The sequence below is a fragment of the Carex rostrata genome, chromosome 2, assembly GCF_964058835.1.
Source record: "Carex rostrata chromosome 2, lpCarRost1.2, whole genome shotgun sequence".
NCBI classification, from domain to species: domain Eukaryota; kingdom Viridiplantae; phylum Streptophyta; class Magnoliopsida; order Poales; family Cyperaceae; genus Carex; species Carex rostrata.
Window position 1 is genome coordinate 1,121,676 of NC_135919.1, and position 19,964 is coordinate 1,141,639.

At 34.9% G+C, this 19,964-nt stretch overlaps 2 protein-coding genes across 2 annotated transcripts; both read left to right on the forward strand.

Moving 5' to 3' along the window:
- The first annotated feature begins 294 nt into the window (after positions 1-294).
- On the forward strand, positions 295-2,608 carry LOC144567865 (uncharacterized). Its single transcript, XM_078318076.1, has 4 exons — positions 295-525; positions 805-933; positions 1,720-1,809; positions 2,172-2,608. The coding sequence occupies exons 1-4, from the start codon at positions 346-348 to the stop codon at positions 2,310-2,312; spliced, it is 540 nt and encodes a 179-aa protein (XP_078174202.1). The 5' UTR covers positions 295-345; the 3' UTR covers positions 2,313-2,608.
- A 5-nt stretch (positions 2,609-2,613) lies between these two features.
- On the forward strand, positions 2,614-4,333 carry LOC144550659 (stromal 70 kDa heat shock-related protein, chloroplastic-like). Its single transcript, XM_078298642.1, has 5 exons — positions 2,614-2,694; positions 2,791-2,870; positions 2,977-2,989; positions 3,237-3,635; positions 3,973-4,333. The coding sequence occupies exons 1-5, from the start codon at positions 2,614-2,616 to the stop codon at positions 4,132-4,134; spliced, it is 735 nt and encodes a 244-aa protein (XP_078154768.1). The 3' UTR covers positions 4,135-4,333.
- Positions 4,334-19,964: the final 15,631 nt, after the last annotated feature.

Sequence of the window (19,964 nt, forward strand, 5' to 3'; positions counted from 1 at the left end):
ATATTATGATAATAGTAGATTGCAAGTGAATTAATGTCTGTAAAGAAATTTACTATTTAAAAGCACAATAGGGATATTGATTGGCTGTACCGTAACATCAGTACTAATATGTCCCATTTTAGCATATTACTAATTACTAATTTGACATTCTTGTTTTGTACCAGAGTTAAGGTGAAGTTGAGAGAGCATAAAATAATCTTGTTGTTTCATCAAAGCGAGAGATCACCAGGTACAATATTGTTTCATCTTGTAATTTCAGGTTTGTGAGCATAAAGTGGGCTGAGTCGTTAGAGGCAGATTTGATTTATGATAAGAGTATGCTGATAATAGCTTCTCTTTTCTATAATGTCTATTTCCCTGTTAATGTATAATTCAAATATGTTTCTCTTATTGCTTATTGTTTCATGTTACAAAGGGTCTTCTTCAGTAGGAACTTCACTTAATCCAGATTTTCTGGCGGATTTCTCTACAGCTGCCGGTAAAAGATCGTACAACTACTCTGACTCACAAGAGTCTGACCCTGAGGTACCAAATATTTTTAATCAAAATTTGTTGTCTCATCCCTTTCTAAAATTATTTCCATTTAGTTATTAAGATCTCTGATAACTGCTCAAAGAGACAGGCTACTTGAGACCTATGTAGCCATTTAATCTGAGTTTTAAGTCTTCTCAAAGAGAAGGGCAAAACTTGAATTATTGCTTGGTATTCCCTGACCTTTGGATATTGATGCAAAAATTTAGTCGATTTGTTTCTCTTAACAAGACAGTTCATTATATTAATTAATCAAACTTCTGTCTGTGTCAGTGGGGCTGCTGGAGGGTCGAGCATGAGCTTAAAAACCCTTCAATAAATTTTTTGTTTACCACTATTGATCGAGTCAGAAGTGGAGTTTGTGGAGTCCATCTATCCAGATACCTACTTTGCCTGTCAGAGGTGAACTCTTATTATTTCATTAGCTCAAAATTATAGGTAATGTTTATTGGAATAGATAGTGGCTGTTGGAAAGGTGAATTTTGCCAAAGAGGAGTAAAAAAATATCTGCTATAATTAGGTGGCAGATAAATATAATAAAGTAGAAGATGAGAGACTTGATTTTTTTTTTGGCTAATTGACAATACAAATATTTGTTTTTCCTGTCAGAGGAGAACTCTTCTTTTCACTTGTCAGATTAGAGATTTGTTGCAAGAGGTAAATATTGCCAAATAGGAAAACTAAGAGGTAAATATTGCCAAATAGGAAAACTAGAAGTATATGTTGTAATTAAATGACAAACTAGAGTGTATCCAAAGTAGAAACAAGAAAATTCATCCATCTAAACAATAGACAGTTTTTCCCTTTCCCTATTAGAGGCTCGGAATTGTAGTTGTTGAGAATCAAATTTAAAAGGGTAGTTATGTAAAAGGGCAATTATGGAATAGATTAGGGACCTATATGTAAGATGTGCACTCTATATAACCCTTTGGGTGAATTCATGAAATTAACCTTTTTCCCTAAATTGAAGTGTAGTTGACTGCTGTTTGTTGCAAGAGATGTTATAGGGGATGAATTTTCCAAAGATGTAATGCGGTGATGAAAAGAATAGAGTTATTTTAGTAGCTACTAATGATACTTTGTAGCCAATTTTACATGACTAAATTATTTTAAATGCGGTACATGATAGATGCTTTTTGGTTAGTCTTTATATGAATTTATTTCCTTTTTGTTTATTTGATATAACAGAAAACATGGCAAAGACTGAGACCTGCAGGTATATTCCACGATGCAATTCCATATCCATCTGATAGAATCGGATATCCAATGCATGTCAAGGTATAAAATATCTTACCACTTGCCAAAGATGTTAGTTTCTTGTCACTTCGTGATTTTAGTGAAAATTTTCCTTTACTTTAAAATGTACTTGCCCTCATCATAATGAAATTAGTACTGGTAGAAGTGCAAGTTGGCTACTGGTTGCTTCCTCGAAATCAATTTTTCCCCATATTTAGCCTCAATTCAATCCACAATTATGCCTCAATTAAGGTTCAATTTCAACCCTATTCTGGCTAGAAGTGCAAGTTGTGCAAAACCCCCCAGTCACACAGTATCAGAAGTTGCCGGTGCAGTCGTTAATTTTGGTCATAAAATACTTTCTTGATAACACAATAAACAATTTTGTTTTTACATGCAAATAGGCGCTTCCAGTCCAACGTAGATGGAAGCTCATTTGGATGGATATATTATGGGTCCCACAATTTCAGTCCAGCTGCTTGGGGTTGAACTCTCCATCCCTTTTCATTGCCATTAGGTCCGAAATTGCATATTTGCAATTATGAGCTGGGCATAATTTTTCTTCATCCACAGAACAGTGTGAGTGATGAAACTGTAATTAATATAGATGATGTTAAGTTGCCATTTGAAACACCAGGACCAAAATCTCTAAGCAATTAGTTGTTTGCAGTAACATGTGCAATGTCTAGCAAGTAGACAAGCCTATTAAGTTTTCACTATGGCATGTTGCATCTAACATATTTCATATTCAGTTATTCAACTGCATTTCTGAAGTCTCTAATCACTTTTGTCAGTTAATTTGTTATTTAGCTAAGCATCAAAGTTAGATTCTTAACCTGACGTGCAATGCTGTTATCTAACAGGTTGTTGGTATTGACCATTCTTGTCTCTGACTTGGGTGGTGGCACCTTTGATGTATCAGGTACAGTAAATATCCGTACTGTGTTTCAAAAGTATGCCGTAGATAAGAATTTTCTGTATTTAGCAATTTCTTATTCATGAAGTGTTTGTGCTGTGATGCAGTTCTTGAAGTATGAGATGGTGTGTTTGAGGTGCTTTCCACTTCTGGTGATACTCATCTTGGTGGTGATGACTTTGACAAGGTTAGTTTTTAAGTTGAGTCAAGCATGCAGAGAAGTCATTCAGGCCATTTAAAGGGGTTTTGAGGAGGCTTCTCATGCATTATTTTCACTTAATTATATGAATCAGGCTTCTTTTCCAAGTAAATACAACAATCTTCCAATTACAAGTAAATACAACAATCTTCCAATTACCAGTAAATACAACAATCTTCCAATTACCAGTAAGCTTTCCCAAAATAAGGCAGCAGTTTAGTTGAGTAGGATGAAACTGTTCAATGTGCTGTGTGGGAGTTTTCCACTGCATCTAATTATTAGAAATGTCCCTCATTTTGCAAATGAAATTTCTAGCAGTGTTATTGACTCTCTGTTTATTTATGAAAATTCTAGGCTGGAGTGTTGGCTGGTGATGTAAGTGACATAGTTCTGCTTGATGTGACCCCACTTTCCCTTGGCCTTGAAACCCTTGGTGGTGTCATGACAAAGATCATCCCGACGAACACAACTCTACCAACATCCAAGTCAGAAGTTTTCTCGACTGCAGCTGATGGCCAGACAAGTGTGGAGATTAATGTCCTCCAGGGTGAGAGAGAATTTGTCAGAGACAACAAGTCCCTTGGTAGCTTCAGACTTGATGGCATTCCCCCAGCCCCACGTGGTGTGCCGCAAATCGAGGTGAAATTCGACATTGATGCCAATGGTATTCTCTCAGTTGCAGCTGTTGACAAGGGCACTGGGAAGAAGCAGGATATCACCATCACTGGTGCCAGCACTTTGCCCAAGGATGAGGTATGATGTCTTAAAGTCAATATAAGATTATGAAAATTGTGGCAACAAAGCAGGATGGTAGTAGCCCTGACAATGATGGTTCTTATTGACACATACCTTGCAACATTTAACTGTTTAGTTCCATTCCTTATTTTCGGTTTCCGTTTTGGGCCTTTTAGCAGATCAGCAGCTTACTTTTTTTTAAGCTGATTTGGAATTTCTTGAGGTTCTTGTAGTGAATTCAGCTGAAAATTCAGGTGTATAGCTGAAGAGGTCGATTATTGTACCAAATGGGTTGCTCGTGAATCCTTAACTTTTAGATAGTTGTTTGCTGACAATATTTTATGAAAATGCGTAGGTTGAGAAAATGGTGCAAGAAGCAGAGAAGTTTGCAAAGGAGGACAAGGAGAAGAGAGAAGAAATTGACACCAAGAACCAGGCTGAATCACTGGTGTACCAAACTGAGAAACAACTTAAGGAACTGGGAGACAAATTAATGGGATCCAGTGTGGCAACATGAACAGCTTTGAAAAACTTGGTGTATAAAGTGTGGCAATTATTTTGTTTTTTTGTTTAGGTGATACATTTCCAGTTGGGTGAGCATATGATGAGAGCAACGTTCACTTTATATTTGGTTCTTGATAAAAAAACTAAAGCAAACTTTGTATTGTTGAAGCTTTTATACTTAATAATATAGGTGGCTAAGGAGAATAAGTGTACTTTGCCTTCTCCTGTGTTTATAATTCACTACCGTCAATTTGTTGTAAGCGATCATATATTTCTTTCTTGATATTATGAAATGCTCAATTCTCAACTGCAAAGGACAATACATCACTAGAAATCTGGTGTTTAAAAATACATTTCAGTTGATACAAAATGTTATTTTAAACATCATATAGCAAAAATGCTAATAAAACAAAAAAATTAAAGAAATTGAAAAGGAAAGCCACAACAAAATAACTAAGAAAATGTGTCAGCTTATGTAATTTTTCAGACCGAACAAACACACTAATACAAAGTAACTAAAATATTAAGTTCATTTTTTTTGCCAAATTAGATGTCTTGAACTATTGTCATCAATTTTTTCTTGAAAGTAAAAAATTATAATATGTAATACTATTAATTCTTAAATTAATCTCATTGAGGATGCGTTTTGACAAAGGCTTGAGTTAGTGAGAATAATAAGTTAATTCAAATTTGAGATAGTGAGTTAACCCAACTTTTATTAGAATAGCCTGCTAACCCATAAAAGACAAACAAATAATAGTCCTTTTTGCTAACTCAAACACATCCAAATATAGAATAGTAGTTTGGAATAGTCGTTAATCCGGATTAGCACTATTAGTTACCTCATCATTCAAACATACCATTAAAAAAAGTGATCAAAACAAACTTTCAACCCACAGCAACGCGTGGGCACTTGACTAGTATATATAATATATACGACTTGTATAAATTTTGGAGAATTTTGGAGAAAAAATTCGGCAAGTTTCGAGAATTCTGGAGAAAAAATGGTTCTTTGGACGGTTGTGATTCATTTGGACCATTTTTATACTTCTAGATTGTAGGAAATCCATTTCTAGTTCAAACGGCGGTAATGGACGGGTCCATTACTGTAGGAAATAGAGAGATCAATGCACCGGTTCAACGCTAGATGAACTTGGTCCATTTCTTGCTTGTGAACCGCGAAAAAATAGTTTTGTTTCCACTGGAGCTTGAACCCATGACCTATACCATGGGAGACTTAAGCCTTACCACTACACTACAATAACTTTCTTGTTTTTATCTTGATTCTAAAAATTATATATACTACAAAACAATATAATTTACACTACGGTTTCATTCCAAATGATTATAATCTGAATTTTTTTTAATAATGCATTATTTGTTACAAATGATGTTTTTCAATCCAGTACGGATTTTTGATAAACCATGCATCTATTTTTTTCATATGAATTTATGCATCTATTTTTTTCATATGAATTTATGCATCTATTTTTTTTATATGAATTTATGCATCTATTTTTTTTGATGAAATTATGCATTATTCTGTATCAATTTTTTTTTTATAATTTTCGTTAAAATTATATATTAAATGTATAATTTCCAATGGGAGTTTCGCACAGTGAAATATTTAATAGTAATAAAATATATAGAATTAAAAGATGATTGTGAAACTTAGTGATCTTTCGATTTTAATCTATATATATTGTTATTATTAAATTATTTCACACTTGTTGCAAAACTAAAAGTGTTATGCTAGGTATTAAATAATTTTTATTAAGCCATCAGAATTGTGATATGTCATAACTTAGTTTAATTGTAATTTCTTAGTGAAATGACATCTGCATCTAGGAATATTGTGGCAGAACTCAATAAGGTTAAAAAACTGAATGACGATAATTATGAAATTTGGGCCATGAAAATTCAGTATGTCCTGGAAGAACAAGAGGTTCTTTCGATCCTGGATCATATTCTAACCGAATCAGAAAAAAGGTACAACTGAAAAGCACATTGCTGATAGTGCTGCATATGAGTCCTGGAAAAAGAAGAACTCCATTGCTCGCATTACATTGTTGAGCAATATGGACAATGATGTGATGCGTGAGTTTAGGCAATATGAGATTGCAAAAGAGATGTGGCTTGCTTTGAAGCAGAAGTTCGGTGAAGCTTCTGTTACAAAATTGAGACAACTCACCATCAAATTTGACACTTACAAGAAGCGTCCTAATCATAGCATGCGGCAACATCTCAGGGAGATGTCAAATATGATTAGTGAGTTGAAGGAAGCTGGCAATGTTTTGACTGATGAGCAACAACTTCAAGCAGTGATTCGTTCACTTCCTCATACATGGGAACACATGAAGGTGAATCTGACTCACAACGAGAGTATTACAACTCTCAACGATGCAGCAAGGCATCTGGAACTTGAGGAAGATCGTATAGAGGCATCAAAGCCTCAAGAAACTGAATCTGCTGTGCATTTGGCTGGTTCAAGCTCTCATGGAGGGCAAGGCCAGAAGCGTAAGTCAAATTATGGTCACAAGGGCAAACAAGAGAAAAAGCATAAGGGGCAGGATCGTGGCAAGGGAAAGGCTTCTCAGAACAATTTTAAGAAGCATAATAAGCCAAGATCAAGTGTTTCAATTGTGGCAAGAAGGGTACTATGCTCGTGAATGCAAAGAGCCCCGCAAGGTACAAATTATAGAAAAACTTTCATATTTTTCATATGTTTCCAGTTCTGTTTTTATTGCTGATTCTCATCCTTTATGGACTGTAGACTCAGGGGCAACAGACCATGTAGCCAAAGACCGTGACTTGTTTGTGGATTTTCGTCGAATCCCGCAAGGTTCGAAATAACTTTATGTAGGAAACAACTCTCGTGTACCAGTCAAGGGTATAGGCACATGCAAGTTGGATATGCGTGATGGTCGAACCCTCCTCTTACATGATGTTCTCTTTGCACTTGACATTCGACGGAATCTTGTATCTGTAGTTGTTCTTCTTAGATTTGGATTTGCTTTGAACATTTGTGGCACTAGTATTAAGTTGTATCTGGATGATGTGTGTTATGGTTATGGATATGTATCGAATGATTTTATTATTCTGGATGTTATTAATATAATGACTTCTTCTAATACCCATTTTTCTTTAATTACATCATATGCTGATAAAAATGTTGATGTGAATGTATGGCATATGAGATTAGGCCATATTGGATAGCAACGAATGGATAGATTAGCTAAGGAAGGCATGTTAGACCAAATTGAAAGGGTTAGTCTACTAACATGTGAAAATTGTTTAAAAGGAAAAATGACAAGAAAACCATTTGGAACAGGAACCAGATCTGAATTTTCGTTGCAATTAATTCATTCAGACATTTGTGGACCAATTAATGTGAGGGCAGGACATGGAGGTAGATATTTTATCACCTTCATTGACGATTATACGCGATATGGTCACATCTATTTGATCTCTCATAAATCTGAAGCTCTTGCATGTTTCACGAAATTTATAACCTTATGTGAAAATCAATTAGATAGAAAGGTTAAGGCCTTAAGAACGGATCGCGGTCGCGAATATTTGTCTGATGAGTTCAAACAAATGTGCGAAGAAAAATGAATACTAAGGCAACTAACCATACCATATACTCCACAGCAAAACAGAGTGGCTGAAAGGAGAAATCAGACTCTTTTGGAAATGGTTAGGTCAATGATGGCTTAAGCAAATCTGCCAATCAATTTTTGGGGTGATGTATTATTGACTGCTGCCTATATTCTAAATCGTGTACCCTCTAAATCTGTTTCTTCAACTCCTTATGAACTTTGGACTAATAGAAAACTAGATCTTAGTAATCTGAGACCTTGGGGATGCGCTACCTTTGTTCATGATTCGTCTCATCAACATGGTAAATTGGGTCCACGAGGTAAAAAGAGTATATTTATATGATACTCCGAACATTCCAAAGCTTATGTGTTCATTGGTGAACAATCGAGTGGGAGTGTAACATAATTTGAGTCCCGAGATGTCATTTTCTTGGAAAATGAATTTCCAAGAAAGGGTGAGATAGGTCAGAAATTTTCTCTATATGAAGTAGAGGAGCAAGATGATTTGATTGTTGCAAATCGTTTGGTGCATATTCCTGAACATCCAATAGTATCTCATCCAAGTGGGAGCAAGTCAGTAGATGATGCTGAGCCAAGTTCAGCACAATCACAAATTAGGCATAGCAATCGTGCTAGAGTTCCTAAACGTCATTTTCCAATCGAAAATGAATCTTACATGATTGTCATGCAAGATGAAGAAGAGCCAAGAAATATTCGAGAGGCTCTCACTTGTCCTACTAAAGAGAAATGGATGAAAGCAATGGAAGAAGAAATGGAGCCAATGAGATCAAATAATGTTTGGGAATTAGTTGATCTCCCTGAAGGACGCAAGGCAATTGGGAACAAATGTGTTCTCAAGATTAAGCGTCTAGCTGACGGCTCGATTGAGAGGTGTAAGGCACGTCTTGTTGCTAAGGGGTATACACAACAAGAAGGGATAGACTACGAAGAGACTTTCTCTCCTGTTGTAAGATTTACTTTCATACGATTGATACTAGCTATCGTTGCCAGTTTAGATTTGGAATTGCATCAAATGGATGTTAAAACTGCTTTTCTAAATGGCAATCTAGAAGAAGAGATATATATGGAACAACCTGTCAGTTTTGTTGCCGAAGGACAAGAGCACAAAGTGTGCAAATTATTGAGATCCATTTATGGTCTCAAGCAATCTTCCAGACAATGGTATATTCGGTTTCATCAAGCAATCATATCATTTGATTTCGAAATGATTGATAAAGACCATTGTATGTATGTCAAAAGATCCAAAGAAAAATTTGTGATTCTATCACTTTATGTGGATGACATACTGTTGGCTAGTAACAATAAAGAGTATGTACAAATCATTAAAGAATGGTTATCCTCTAATTTTGATATGAAGGATATGGGTGAAGCAGCATATATTATTGGAGTGAAGATTGAAAGAGATCGTTCCAAGAAGATGTTAGCTCTATCGCAAGAGCATTACATCAAGAAAGTACTTGAAAAGTTTCATATGCAAGACTGTAAACCCATTGATACTCCTATAGCAAAAGGCGAAGGTCTTAGTTTAAGAATGTGTCCAAAGACTCCAGATGAAAAAGCACAAATGGAAAAAGTTCCTTACTCAAGTGCTGTTGGCAGCCTCATGTATACTATGATGTGTACTAGGCCGGATATCAGTTTCGCCGTTGGGATGGTGAGTAGATATCAAGCCAATCCAGGACAGTCCCATTGGAAAACAGTAAAAAGAATACTTAGATATCTGAAAGGTACTGCAGATTATTCATTGTGTTTCCAAGGAGAAAATCTGCAACTCATGGGTTACGCAGATGCTGATTGGGGAGGAGATTTAAATAAAAGAAAATCTACCTCAGGCTATGTTTTCTTACTTAGTAATGGAGCTATCTCTTGGAGTAGTAAGAAACAGAGTTGCATATCCTTATCCACAATGGAAGCTGAATTTGTAGCATTTTCAGCAGCAGTACAAGAAGCAGTTTGGCTTAAAAGATTTTTGAATCACTTGGGTTTCAGTGAGAATGAAACTAACTCAGTGTTGGTATACAACGATAGCCAAGCAGCAATCGCTTATACAAAAGATCCCAAGTATCACTCAAAGACCAAACACATTGATACTAAGTATAACTTCGTTAGAGACATGGTGGCGAGAAATCAAGTTTGCATGTAGTACATATCTACACACAAAATGGTGGCAGATCCTTTTACAAAGGCAATACCTAGAGATGTGTTTATTGGCCATGTGAAATCTCTAGGGTTACGTAGATTGTAGTTATACATTTGATTGAACAGTATATTATGTATATTTGTATTTGTGGGATAAATGCAATGAATGCTATTTTTTTATACATTTATGTTATAATTGTTACAAATTATTTAATACCATTATATTTAGCATAACACATGAGATATAAAATGAAAGGTATGTCAGACAGTTGATTGGCCTTCTCACACAGGCAATCGCTTCTATGTCTTAGTAGGACATAGAAATGAGATTGATTTTAAGCTATACATGATACAAAATGTGAGAGCAAGTGCTTAAAATATATATCGCCTTGATAGAGAATCAAGATGAGGTCATATGAATATATTATTATGACTGAAGGTGAAATACCCACTATTCACCTTAACTGTCTTATGCCAAGTGGGAGTTCTGTTATTGAATTTATGATAAGTAGAGTTGTTGACTCAAGTTAGATATTATGAATATCTGAATTATCACTTGTACGGTATTGGATTTTAAATTAGACTTACACTCCATAAGAAATGGAGAATAATACTGTAACATATGTTTCATACCATATGTGCAATTGACCAACAGGGTAACAGAAGATATGATCTCTTATTCTTTGTTGTGTGAGACCCGCGAGATCAAAAGGATCTCAGAGTACTCTTTGATTTTTTACTAAATACCTTGAAGTTTCTTTTCAATTAGTTATTTTGGAATGTTGCCAATGATCATGAATGATACGATCTAATGGAACATATCTGAATAGCAATTGATTTGGAATGAATAGATTCTAGATAAAAGAAAAAGATCATTTGAGTGTTACATTAAGTTATATTCACTGGTGCACCAATTATGTTTATGTAACATAATTGTGAATATATAAGTATGGTTGTATCAATAAATAAAAGAGATTCGGTAATACTTAAAAAAAATGTGTAACTTGATGATCTGGGGTACTGCATATTTACTCTACTTAGATGTTGTTATACATACCTAACAGTTGGATAACAACATAGACTCTCAAATTAAAATATGCTGGTCACGACCTATTTCCTTGTATGAATTTTAACAGAGATAAGAGATTACGTTCTCTTAGTTTATAACGGGTATCCCATTTTGTGCGAGTGGGAGATGTTGGATTTATTGAATGGTACGCCCGTTATGGGAAACCCAAATCCAAAATTGTGACCCGTTATGAAGAGGTGCTGACCCTTTATGAAGAGGTGCAGACCCTTTATGAATAGGTGCATTGGTTTTATATAAACCATCCATATCTCTCTCTTAATGAGTCAGTAGAAAAACGTATGAATAGTGACTGCCAAAAATAGAGAGAAAAGAAAGAGAGCACCAAGAAGCACTCTGTTAATACTTGAAGGTCTTAGGTCGTGGAAAACGCAGGGCTTCCGGCTTCGGCTTGTGATTCCTTGCAGAACCAGTAATACTGCTACGCTTGCAAGATCCGCTTCCGCACGAAGATTAACGGAGTAATTTGTAAGTTCTATCCGTTAATTAACAGAATTCTATGACGTGATCCGTCAAAATAAATCATGCACAATGCAGTTGTCGCTATTACGAAAACAAAAATTACAACGGGAATAAGATAGCAATATAAAGGAATAGGAATAGGAATAGCGGAAATAATAGAATAGGCCGGATAAAGATATCTTTTGTTGAGCAAATAGAAAAAGCAAATGGTGATCATCAATATATAAGAATGTGAAAGAGAATCAAAGTACGTACAAATTATCTTGAGTGGGATTGTCGCCTTCATGAATTGCCTGACATAACAACCAAACGGATAATAATCCCAAAGCTTGAGATATCCTGTGGCCGCTGTCATGATATATCATCATCGGACAAAAAATAATGAAGAAAAAAGAGATGAGTGATATTAAATAAGCTAACTTCATTTCATGAACCAAAGTACGCACAAAATAAAAAACTTAGATCTATGCATTGTATGGAATTTTTGCTATATGCGCTAAACTCAAAATAGATCTAATCAAGCCTTTCAATAGTCCATAATAAACTCGGTCCAAACTCTTTTTTTTTTAAATATATTTATTTATCTTCGGACCCAGTAAATCTCTAAAACATTTTTTCAATTATTTTAGGATCCAACAAGTACAAACAAGAGAGTAGCAACTGGAGCGATTATAATTTTTGTTATCTTTTTATGAATTTCTGAGGCCTAGGCGACTCGGTCTTTCGATGCTTCTCCTCAATCAAAAAGTCCTAGACGGGTGTGTTTTTTTTCCGAACTAACGAGATGGACTAAATAACACGAGTGGATGTGTTTTCGTACATAGTTCTAATTATAAATCCTTTTTGACTTCACCTTTTAAAAAAAAAAAAAACATATTTTTAATATATATCTACTATTTACATCCTAAGTTTATTATGATGCGTTATGAGATTAAAAAAAAAGGTCAGAGCTGGATGTACCTGGGGTGCTTATTCCTCAGCGGCATCCTTCTCATTCTAATTTTATTCGACGACGGTTATGAATATTGAGACATAATCAAAATTTGAACCGGAGTGGCGGCATCTACATGTACCATTTCATTTGACTTATTATGTTATACTTATTTTGGCCATCACCGGTAAATAAAGTTAATATCTAACTAAACTAATTAAATTTTAAATTATTAGATAGCTTCATGTTTTATATTAGAATTAATCACATGTGATGCAGTTGTTGACATGTTGAAGATGAGAGTAGCATATATTGCACAATTTGTAAATGTTGGAACAAATTTTGTATCGACTGATTTTGATTATTTGTATTTTGTGGATACTGTATTTTTGTAAGGTGGTTGTACTTAATTATATTTGCGCTAATATTGATTTGGTCGGGGATCAAATATGTGTGTCTGCTTAATTATTTTAGTGTCCTCCATTATCTTATTATATTTAGAATAATATATTTTAAAATAATCATACACGTTTTATTCAATATGATAAAACGTTAACTAGTTTTATATAACTCTAGATTCTTAATTTATGAATATACTTCAATTTTTATTTTGTAGGAAGATAAAACTCAATTTATAAAAATAGCTCGAACATGTTACTTGTATGATTTTCACACTTTTTACGCAACAATATTCCTTGTTAAACAAATTTGCATGACTTATCATATAATGCTTATTTTTAACATTATCTGCGTGTGACAATTCAAGATTGTGTGTAAATTGCATGTTTCAAGTTATACTATACGGATACGGATGAGTATGATATTAATATAGATACAATGATACAATATTTTTTTAAAATACAAAGAAACATTACATCATAAATGTAAACAACTCTTTTATATAGAAAAAAAAAAAGATTTTGACGGCGATACAATCTATGTGCATGAATGCGGTTAATTAATTTCTATCTAATTTTTCAGTCTAATCATAGCCGTTTGTGTTTTTGGATTGTGCATGTTATATTTAGTATATATAAAAGGCGGCTATACACGGTTAATGGCAGGTACGTGTTCCTTGAAGGAGAGCCCACAATAACTGTGCCTTTTTAAGGCTCAAATGGCAAGATGTTCCTTGTAAAATAGATAAAAATAAAAACATAGATAAATAAATGTTGAGCCCAATAAAGCATTCCTACTGAAAATTGGGAATGTAGGTAAAAATGGCCTTATACATTAACAGGCCCAATTTGTAAGTTGTAGCTGTACCTTTCTTTTCCAATATGCAAGTTGCAAATACGTCAATATGATAATTTGTGATACAAAATGATTACATTTTATCATTCAACTTTCTATATAAGTCTTAACATTACCTCATTTCAACCTTCTTCTTTTTTTCCAAATTACCTATTTGTAACGAACGACATCTAATTGACATCAATCTATTATAGCAAAAACACCAAATCACAAAATTTCTCAGGTAATCAGCGCAAAAATTGTGCCAAATCAAAACTTTGGCAGCTCATTTTCTCCAATCTGTCTTGAGAACATAGAACCAATAATCTAGAAAATGCCCCTTATTTGTACAAAAGTACAAGACAGCAACTAAAGAGGATATCTCTATTCTCTATCTTATGAAATTTAGAGCAGATTATTCTATTTCGTAAAGAGAACAATATTCATAAAATTATGAACTACTATATAAAATGTTGCAAAAATGTACATCTTGTCAACGCCATGTTTAGAAAAAACAATCACCAGGAGATTTTCAACCATGCCCTTGTAAGATTGCGTGTAAATTTTGAATAGCTGATTCAGCTATGCTTTGAAGTGTCTGCAGGATTCCAGGTTGAATCAGAAACACAGAATTTCACAAAAAAATAGGACAAAATAGAATATATATATTTCAGGAGCGGTCTGTTCCTTTTCATTTGTATTTTTGAAACTGTATCCATGCAGGAATTATAATTATCAACTGCTGCATTTCAGTATCTTTTCTTGAACAAATAGCCAGCACCTACATATATATATATATATATGAATATGTTAGCATGCTATGCATAGAAAAGAGCCCCTCCATGTAACAGCTCGGATTTCGAGTTTTCAAAATCCTAACGGTCGATCCTAACGGTAGATTTATTGAAAATCGCTGTTTTTTATGGTTCAGATTTGCTGAAAACAGGGATTTTCAATAAATCTAAAGAAATAGTAAAAAAATTCCAAAAAATGTAAAATTTGGTCTCCAAACACATATTAATATGGAGAACAAGATGAACGGTTCGGATCAACCGTTAGGATTTTGAAAACTCGAAATCCGAGCCGTTGCATGGAGGGGCTCTATGCTATGCATAGAATGCTAGCATATTCCTATATATATAGAGAGAGAGAGAGAGATGGGCTGTGGTGCATTGCAATGCATGGAGGGGTTTGTGCATTGGACCATAAATCTAAAATTCAAAATCCAAATGGCCAATCTAAACCGTTCATCTTGTTCTCCATATTAATATGTGCTTCGAGACCAAATTTTACATTTTTCTGAATTTTTTTACTATTTATTAAGTATTTTACAAAATTGTTGATCCAACGGTGGCTTAACAAAACAGTAAAATCAGCAGCCACCGTTGGATCAACAATTTTGTAAAATACTTAATAAATAGTAAAAAAATTCAGAAAAATGTAAAATTTGGTCTCGAAGCACATATTAATATGGAGAACAAGATGAACGGTTTGGATCGGCCATTTGGATTTTGAATTTTAGATTTATGGTCCAATACACAAACCCCTCCATGCATTGCAATGCACCATAGCCCATCTCTATATATATATATATATCAAGGCAGGTAGCAGTCAATGGACGTGTTATGCTATCAACAAGCACCACAAGTTTCCAACCAAAGTTGAACAAAATAGTGAGAGAACGAGAAAGTACTTTTTAAGAACTGATGCGCAAGAGATGCCACAAAAGAGAAAGCATCGATCAATCTAAGCGCCCTTTCTTTTAGCAACTTTGACTTGAAGGATTAGATGAACCTCTCTTTTGAATATGGATCTCAATTCTCGGTTTGCTTCGATCCCAATTCTCCTACAATGACATTAATAATTTAAAATAATGAGGATGACGAGAACAACAACTATATGATAATAGAGATGATCATAATTACAAAAACAAACTCATGTCCACCAATCATATAATAAAAAAATAAAAAACTAATTTTCGTTTGGTACTACAAAATCTTCAAGAATCAAAATTGCTCTAAAAACAGAAATATCATATACATTATTCCTTCAAATAAAATTCTATGAACCTTGGGCTAAGTAATCTCATATTTAAGAATTTAAGAAATAGGAGAAGAATGTATCTGCAAGGAAATTTTTATTACGGGTTTCCTGAATTGTCTTTTGATGTTTCCATCTTGGATTCTAATTTTCATATTTTGATAATTTAGAGAGGAAAATTCAGATATACATACATAGAGAGAGAGAGAGAGTATACCCGATTTTAGATCCTTTCTTTCCAACAAGAATTTGGCGCTGGCTTTGTTTTTGTGTTATAAAGTGTTGCTCTATTCTAATAGAGCCATCTCTAAACTCTCTAATAGAGCCATCTCTAAACTCCTTCCATCCCATCAATTTATGGTCAATCACATAAGGTATTTCCTGAAAAAAAAAAAAAAAAAACCAGTAAACAGTCACAACAGGTGAAAAGGATGCAAGAATATAAGTTTTACAAAAAAAAAAATAGTACCTGATGAATGTGATCAAGCATCCGTTCCCGCACAACCTCCATAGATATATTTTTCATCACTTCTTCTGTTATAACCTCCGGCTCTTCTTCCCATGGCCTTTTTACTGCCTACAATTATTCCATTGAAAACAAATAGTTGGTTATTCCACACCTACAAAGAAATAAAAATCTTACACATATAAGTGGTCTTTTCATAAAATGTTGTCAAGTTTCAGTTACGACAAAACTGATACTATCTATAGTTTCCAATTGGTGCTGATGATTTTTATATAAAAAACAATGAATAGAGCCTTGTTACAAGCATGCAACTAAAGTTTACTACAGTTGAATTTAGATGTAGCAATAATTTATAAATAAAATATGCGTTGAAGAGGAGAATTATCAAGTATTGCACAAGAAAAACACCATTTAGATACTATTTAGTACCATTTCGTACGAACATACCCGGTCCATCAAGTATTGCTCAAGGTCTTTTACACCAGCACCTTTCAGCCCCGATATCATGAAGTACCTACATTCCAAAAAGACCACTTGATATCAAATCTGACTTACCCACCACAACTATGTGAAACAAACAAAGAAAAATTATATATACAACATAAGCAAATTAACTAAAACAATCAACCACACACATGGACACTAATTGATTACAACACAATTGCGCAGGTGAATGCACACATGGAAAAAGAATAGTGTCATATACCGATCATATCCTAGGAGATCTTCAAATTCTGTTGCAACTTTCAACAAATCTTTCTTATCGGTTACCAAATCAACCTTATTCATGCAAAGTATCCTCTTTTGATCAGGCTGCTCCTCCTTACCTAGTAATTTTATCAACTTTATCACCCTTCTATCTGGGCTATAAAAGCAAAACAAACAAACCAACATATAAGAATTTTATTTGATGTGTCTGCTTCTTCAAGTAGTTCAACTACTGAATACAATAATTGATAATGAAAACATTAGGTCTGTCGATCTACCAAGCAAAACACCAATATACTCTGCATAATGAATACCATAAATAAGTTGGATAACCGAAAACCAATGACAAACATCTCTACCTCACAATAAAGCAAACAGAACCCTCCTTTTACATTTTCTTTATCATTTCCTTTTTTTTCTTGTTTTATATCAACTACTTCCACCCTTACTGTTCTCTCCATAAATGAGAAGCAGAAAGCGGAATACCTCTCCAAAAGATTATTAACCATAGGGTCCTAAGCCCTTGAAGTATTATACATTTGCAAATTTAGACCCTAGAGCTTCAGATTTCACATTTTGGTTCTTAAACTATCCAAATGACTAGGCGGTCATCTTTTAGGCAGAAGTTGGATGAAATCATAGTCACTGGATCAGTAATAATGTGCCATGTGCCATTTTATACTAAGATGTCCTAACAAAATAAAATATTCTACATAAGTGCTAAAGATGATTTTCATTCATTTTTTTTTTTTTTTTTAAATAAAAACTATTACGGGGAATCCAGGGGTACAAATTAGTACAAGTAAAAACTTGACATCAAACAAAATGCTATATTTGAAATTTTGGCACTAATACTCATAGCAAAGAATTCAGCACAATGAGCAAGGTGGAGCAATGGGGGCAGCATTCAATTGAAGCTACCAGCTCGCTCTAAGTGCTAGAGAAAAAGACCAATCCAGAAAGCCTACTGAGGCCGAGAATTTAGTTAGTTCATCACGAGAGAAAAGGCAAGGCTTAATAACCCGATAAACTTCCAAAGGTTTGATAACTCTGATAATCCCAGGCTGAAATTAGCAAACCAATATCCCCAAATCAGTACCAAAAAATCGATAGCCAAATAATAACCCCAATCAGCAAAAATCTCCAAATTTCCAACAAAAACCCATAAGGAAATCCTGAGTAGAAACCAGTAAAACTTTCATTCCTCCGTTCTTCACGAACCCTCAACGCAACCACCAAAACCCTAATTTCCAGGGATGAAGGGAGCTTCCAGCACCTTCCGTTGCTACAATTGCAAAAAGGAGGGACATGAGTGGACAAGGTGCCGGTTCCGTTGCTTCCAGGCTTCCAGCACCTTGCGTGCATGTTAAAGCGACTAGAATTAGATGCACCAGTCTCAGGTGCATCAGGTAAGGACTGTGGTCTGTGCGCCCTCGAGCAAGGGGACGAAATCTAATCTGGATATGTTGTGGTGAGCCAGGGCTTATCTCCAAATAATAGAGCAAAATAACATTAAAAAAGCAACCATACTCAGATGATTACATAACATATGGTATAGAAGATCGGAGCATGGCCAGAAATTTGAAGAGAGAGGTTGTTGCGTGTCGCCTCACATACAATGTTATCAGAACCGGACCGGACATTGACCCGGTCAAGCTCCGGGTTAACGGTTCACTGGTCGAACCGATGGGTCAACCGGTTCAATTGCAGGTTTTTTAAATAAGTTATAATTTGTAATCCGAAAGTGTAAATGAAAGCATTGATGCCTAAACATAGGCAAAGTAGTACTGATACATTATATTTTGAATTTATTTTCATATGCAAGTTTTCTTTACATGATTATACAACTCGAACCAGAAAAGTAAGGAAAGGAAAAGATGAAGGGTAACTAAAGTTGGGTTTAAACCCGTTAAGGATTAAGGAGAAATTGACATATACAAGAGATTCATTAATACTGACTATTGAAAATCTTTTCTCACTCTTTTCGGCAACAACCATTAAACTCAGGCCACCATTATCCATTAACAGATTATCAAAGACCATTATCCATCAAAAACTAGGAACAACAAAACCTTGAGTCGGTTTAGAGAGGAAATCAAAGTACAAGAACAAAATGCAGCAAACACACCACATGAACCCATGATTAAAGATATACAGATTAAACCCATGATTAAACCCATGTTTATCAAGCAAAAAGTGATGACGTTTAGAAATGCATTGTAAATACAAAAGTCAATCCATGTTCAGAAATTCATTTTCGTTTGAGCATTTCATCAAACACCTTAAATGCATAGATTTATTCAATAAAATCAACTCAAATAATAACCTTTCAAGTGTTCTATCAATGTGATTACATGAGATTACTTTGAGTATTTGATCTTCACAGCTACTTTTGTGATTTCCTATCAAACTATGCCTTGAAAATATGCATCCTTGAGGTGTGAGGTTGAGCTGTGCAAAACTTGGCATTGAGGAATCGAGAATTGAGAATATAGTAAGAAATCACACATCTTTTGTACTTCTGTTGGATAATACAGAGAATCTTGTTGTTTTACGAGCAAAGAAAAGGTGAGATGGTTGAAGGAGAAAGATAAATATACGAAAAATCTTGAACCGCAAAAGAAAATTGTTTTGAACCGGTTTTTTGTTGGTCTGGTTCATTGTTTTTTTTATAAAACCCGACCAATTAACCGGTTTTGACCGGTCTGAGAGCATAAACGATCCTTTTAAAGAACCGAACCGGACAAGTGACCGGGTCCGGTTTTTTCCGATTGAACCGCCGGTCCGGTTCTGATAACACTGCTCACATATGGTTTATCTGTAGAAAAGCGTGTCACCATTACCCGAACGGGTATGACCCGTTTTACCCGACCCGTACCCGTTACCCGAGGTATCCGTACCCGTGCCCGGGTATAGGCGGGTAAACGGGTACACGGGTACGGGTTTGAGACGGACCGGACTCAATGATTCGGGAAAAAACCCGCCCAACCCATACCCGTTTTACCCGTACCCGAAACCCGTCTACCCGCACCCGTTTTACCCGTACCCGCACCCGTTTACCCGTACTACTTTACCCTTTTACCCGTGTACCTTTACCCGTTTACCCGTGTACCTTTACCCGTTTTTTTTAAATTCAAAATTATTCTGCCGCCAAAAA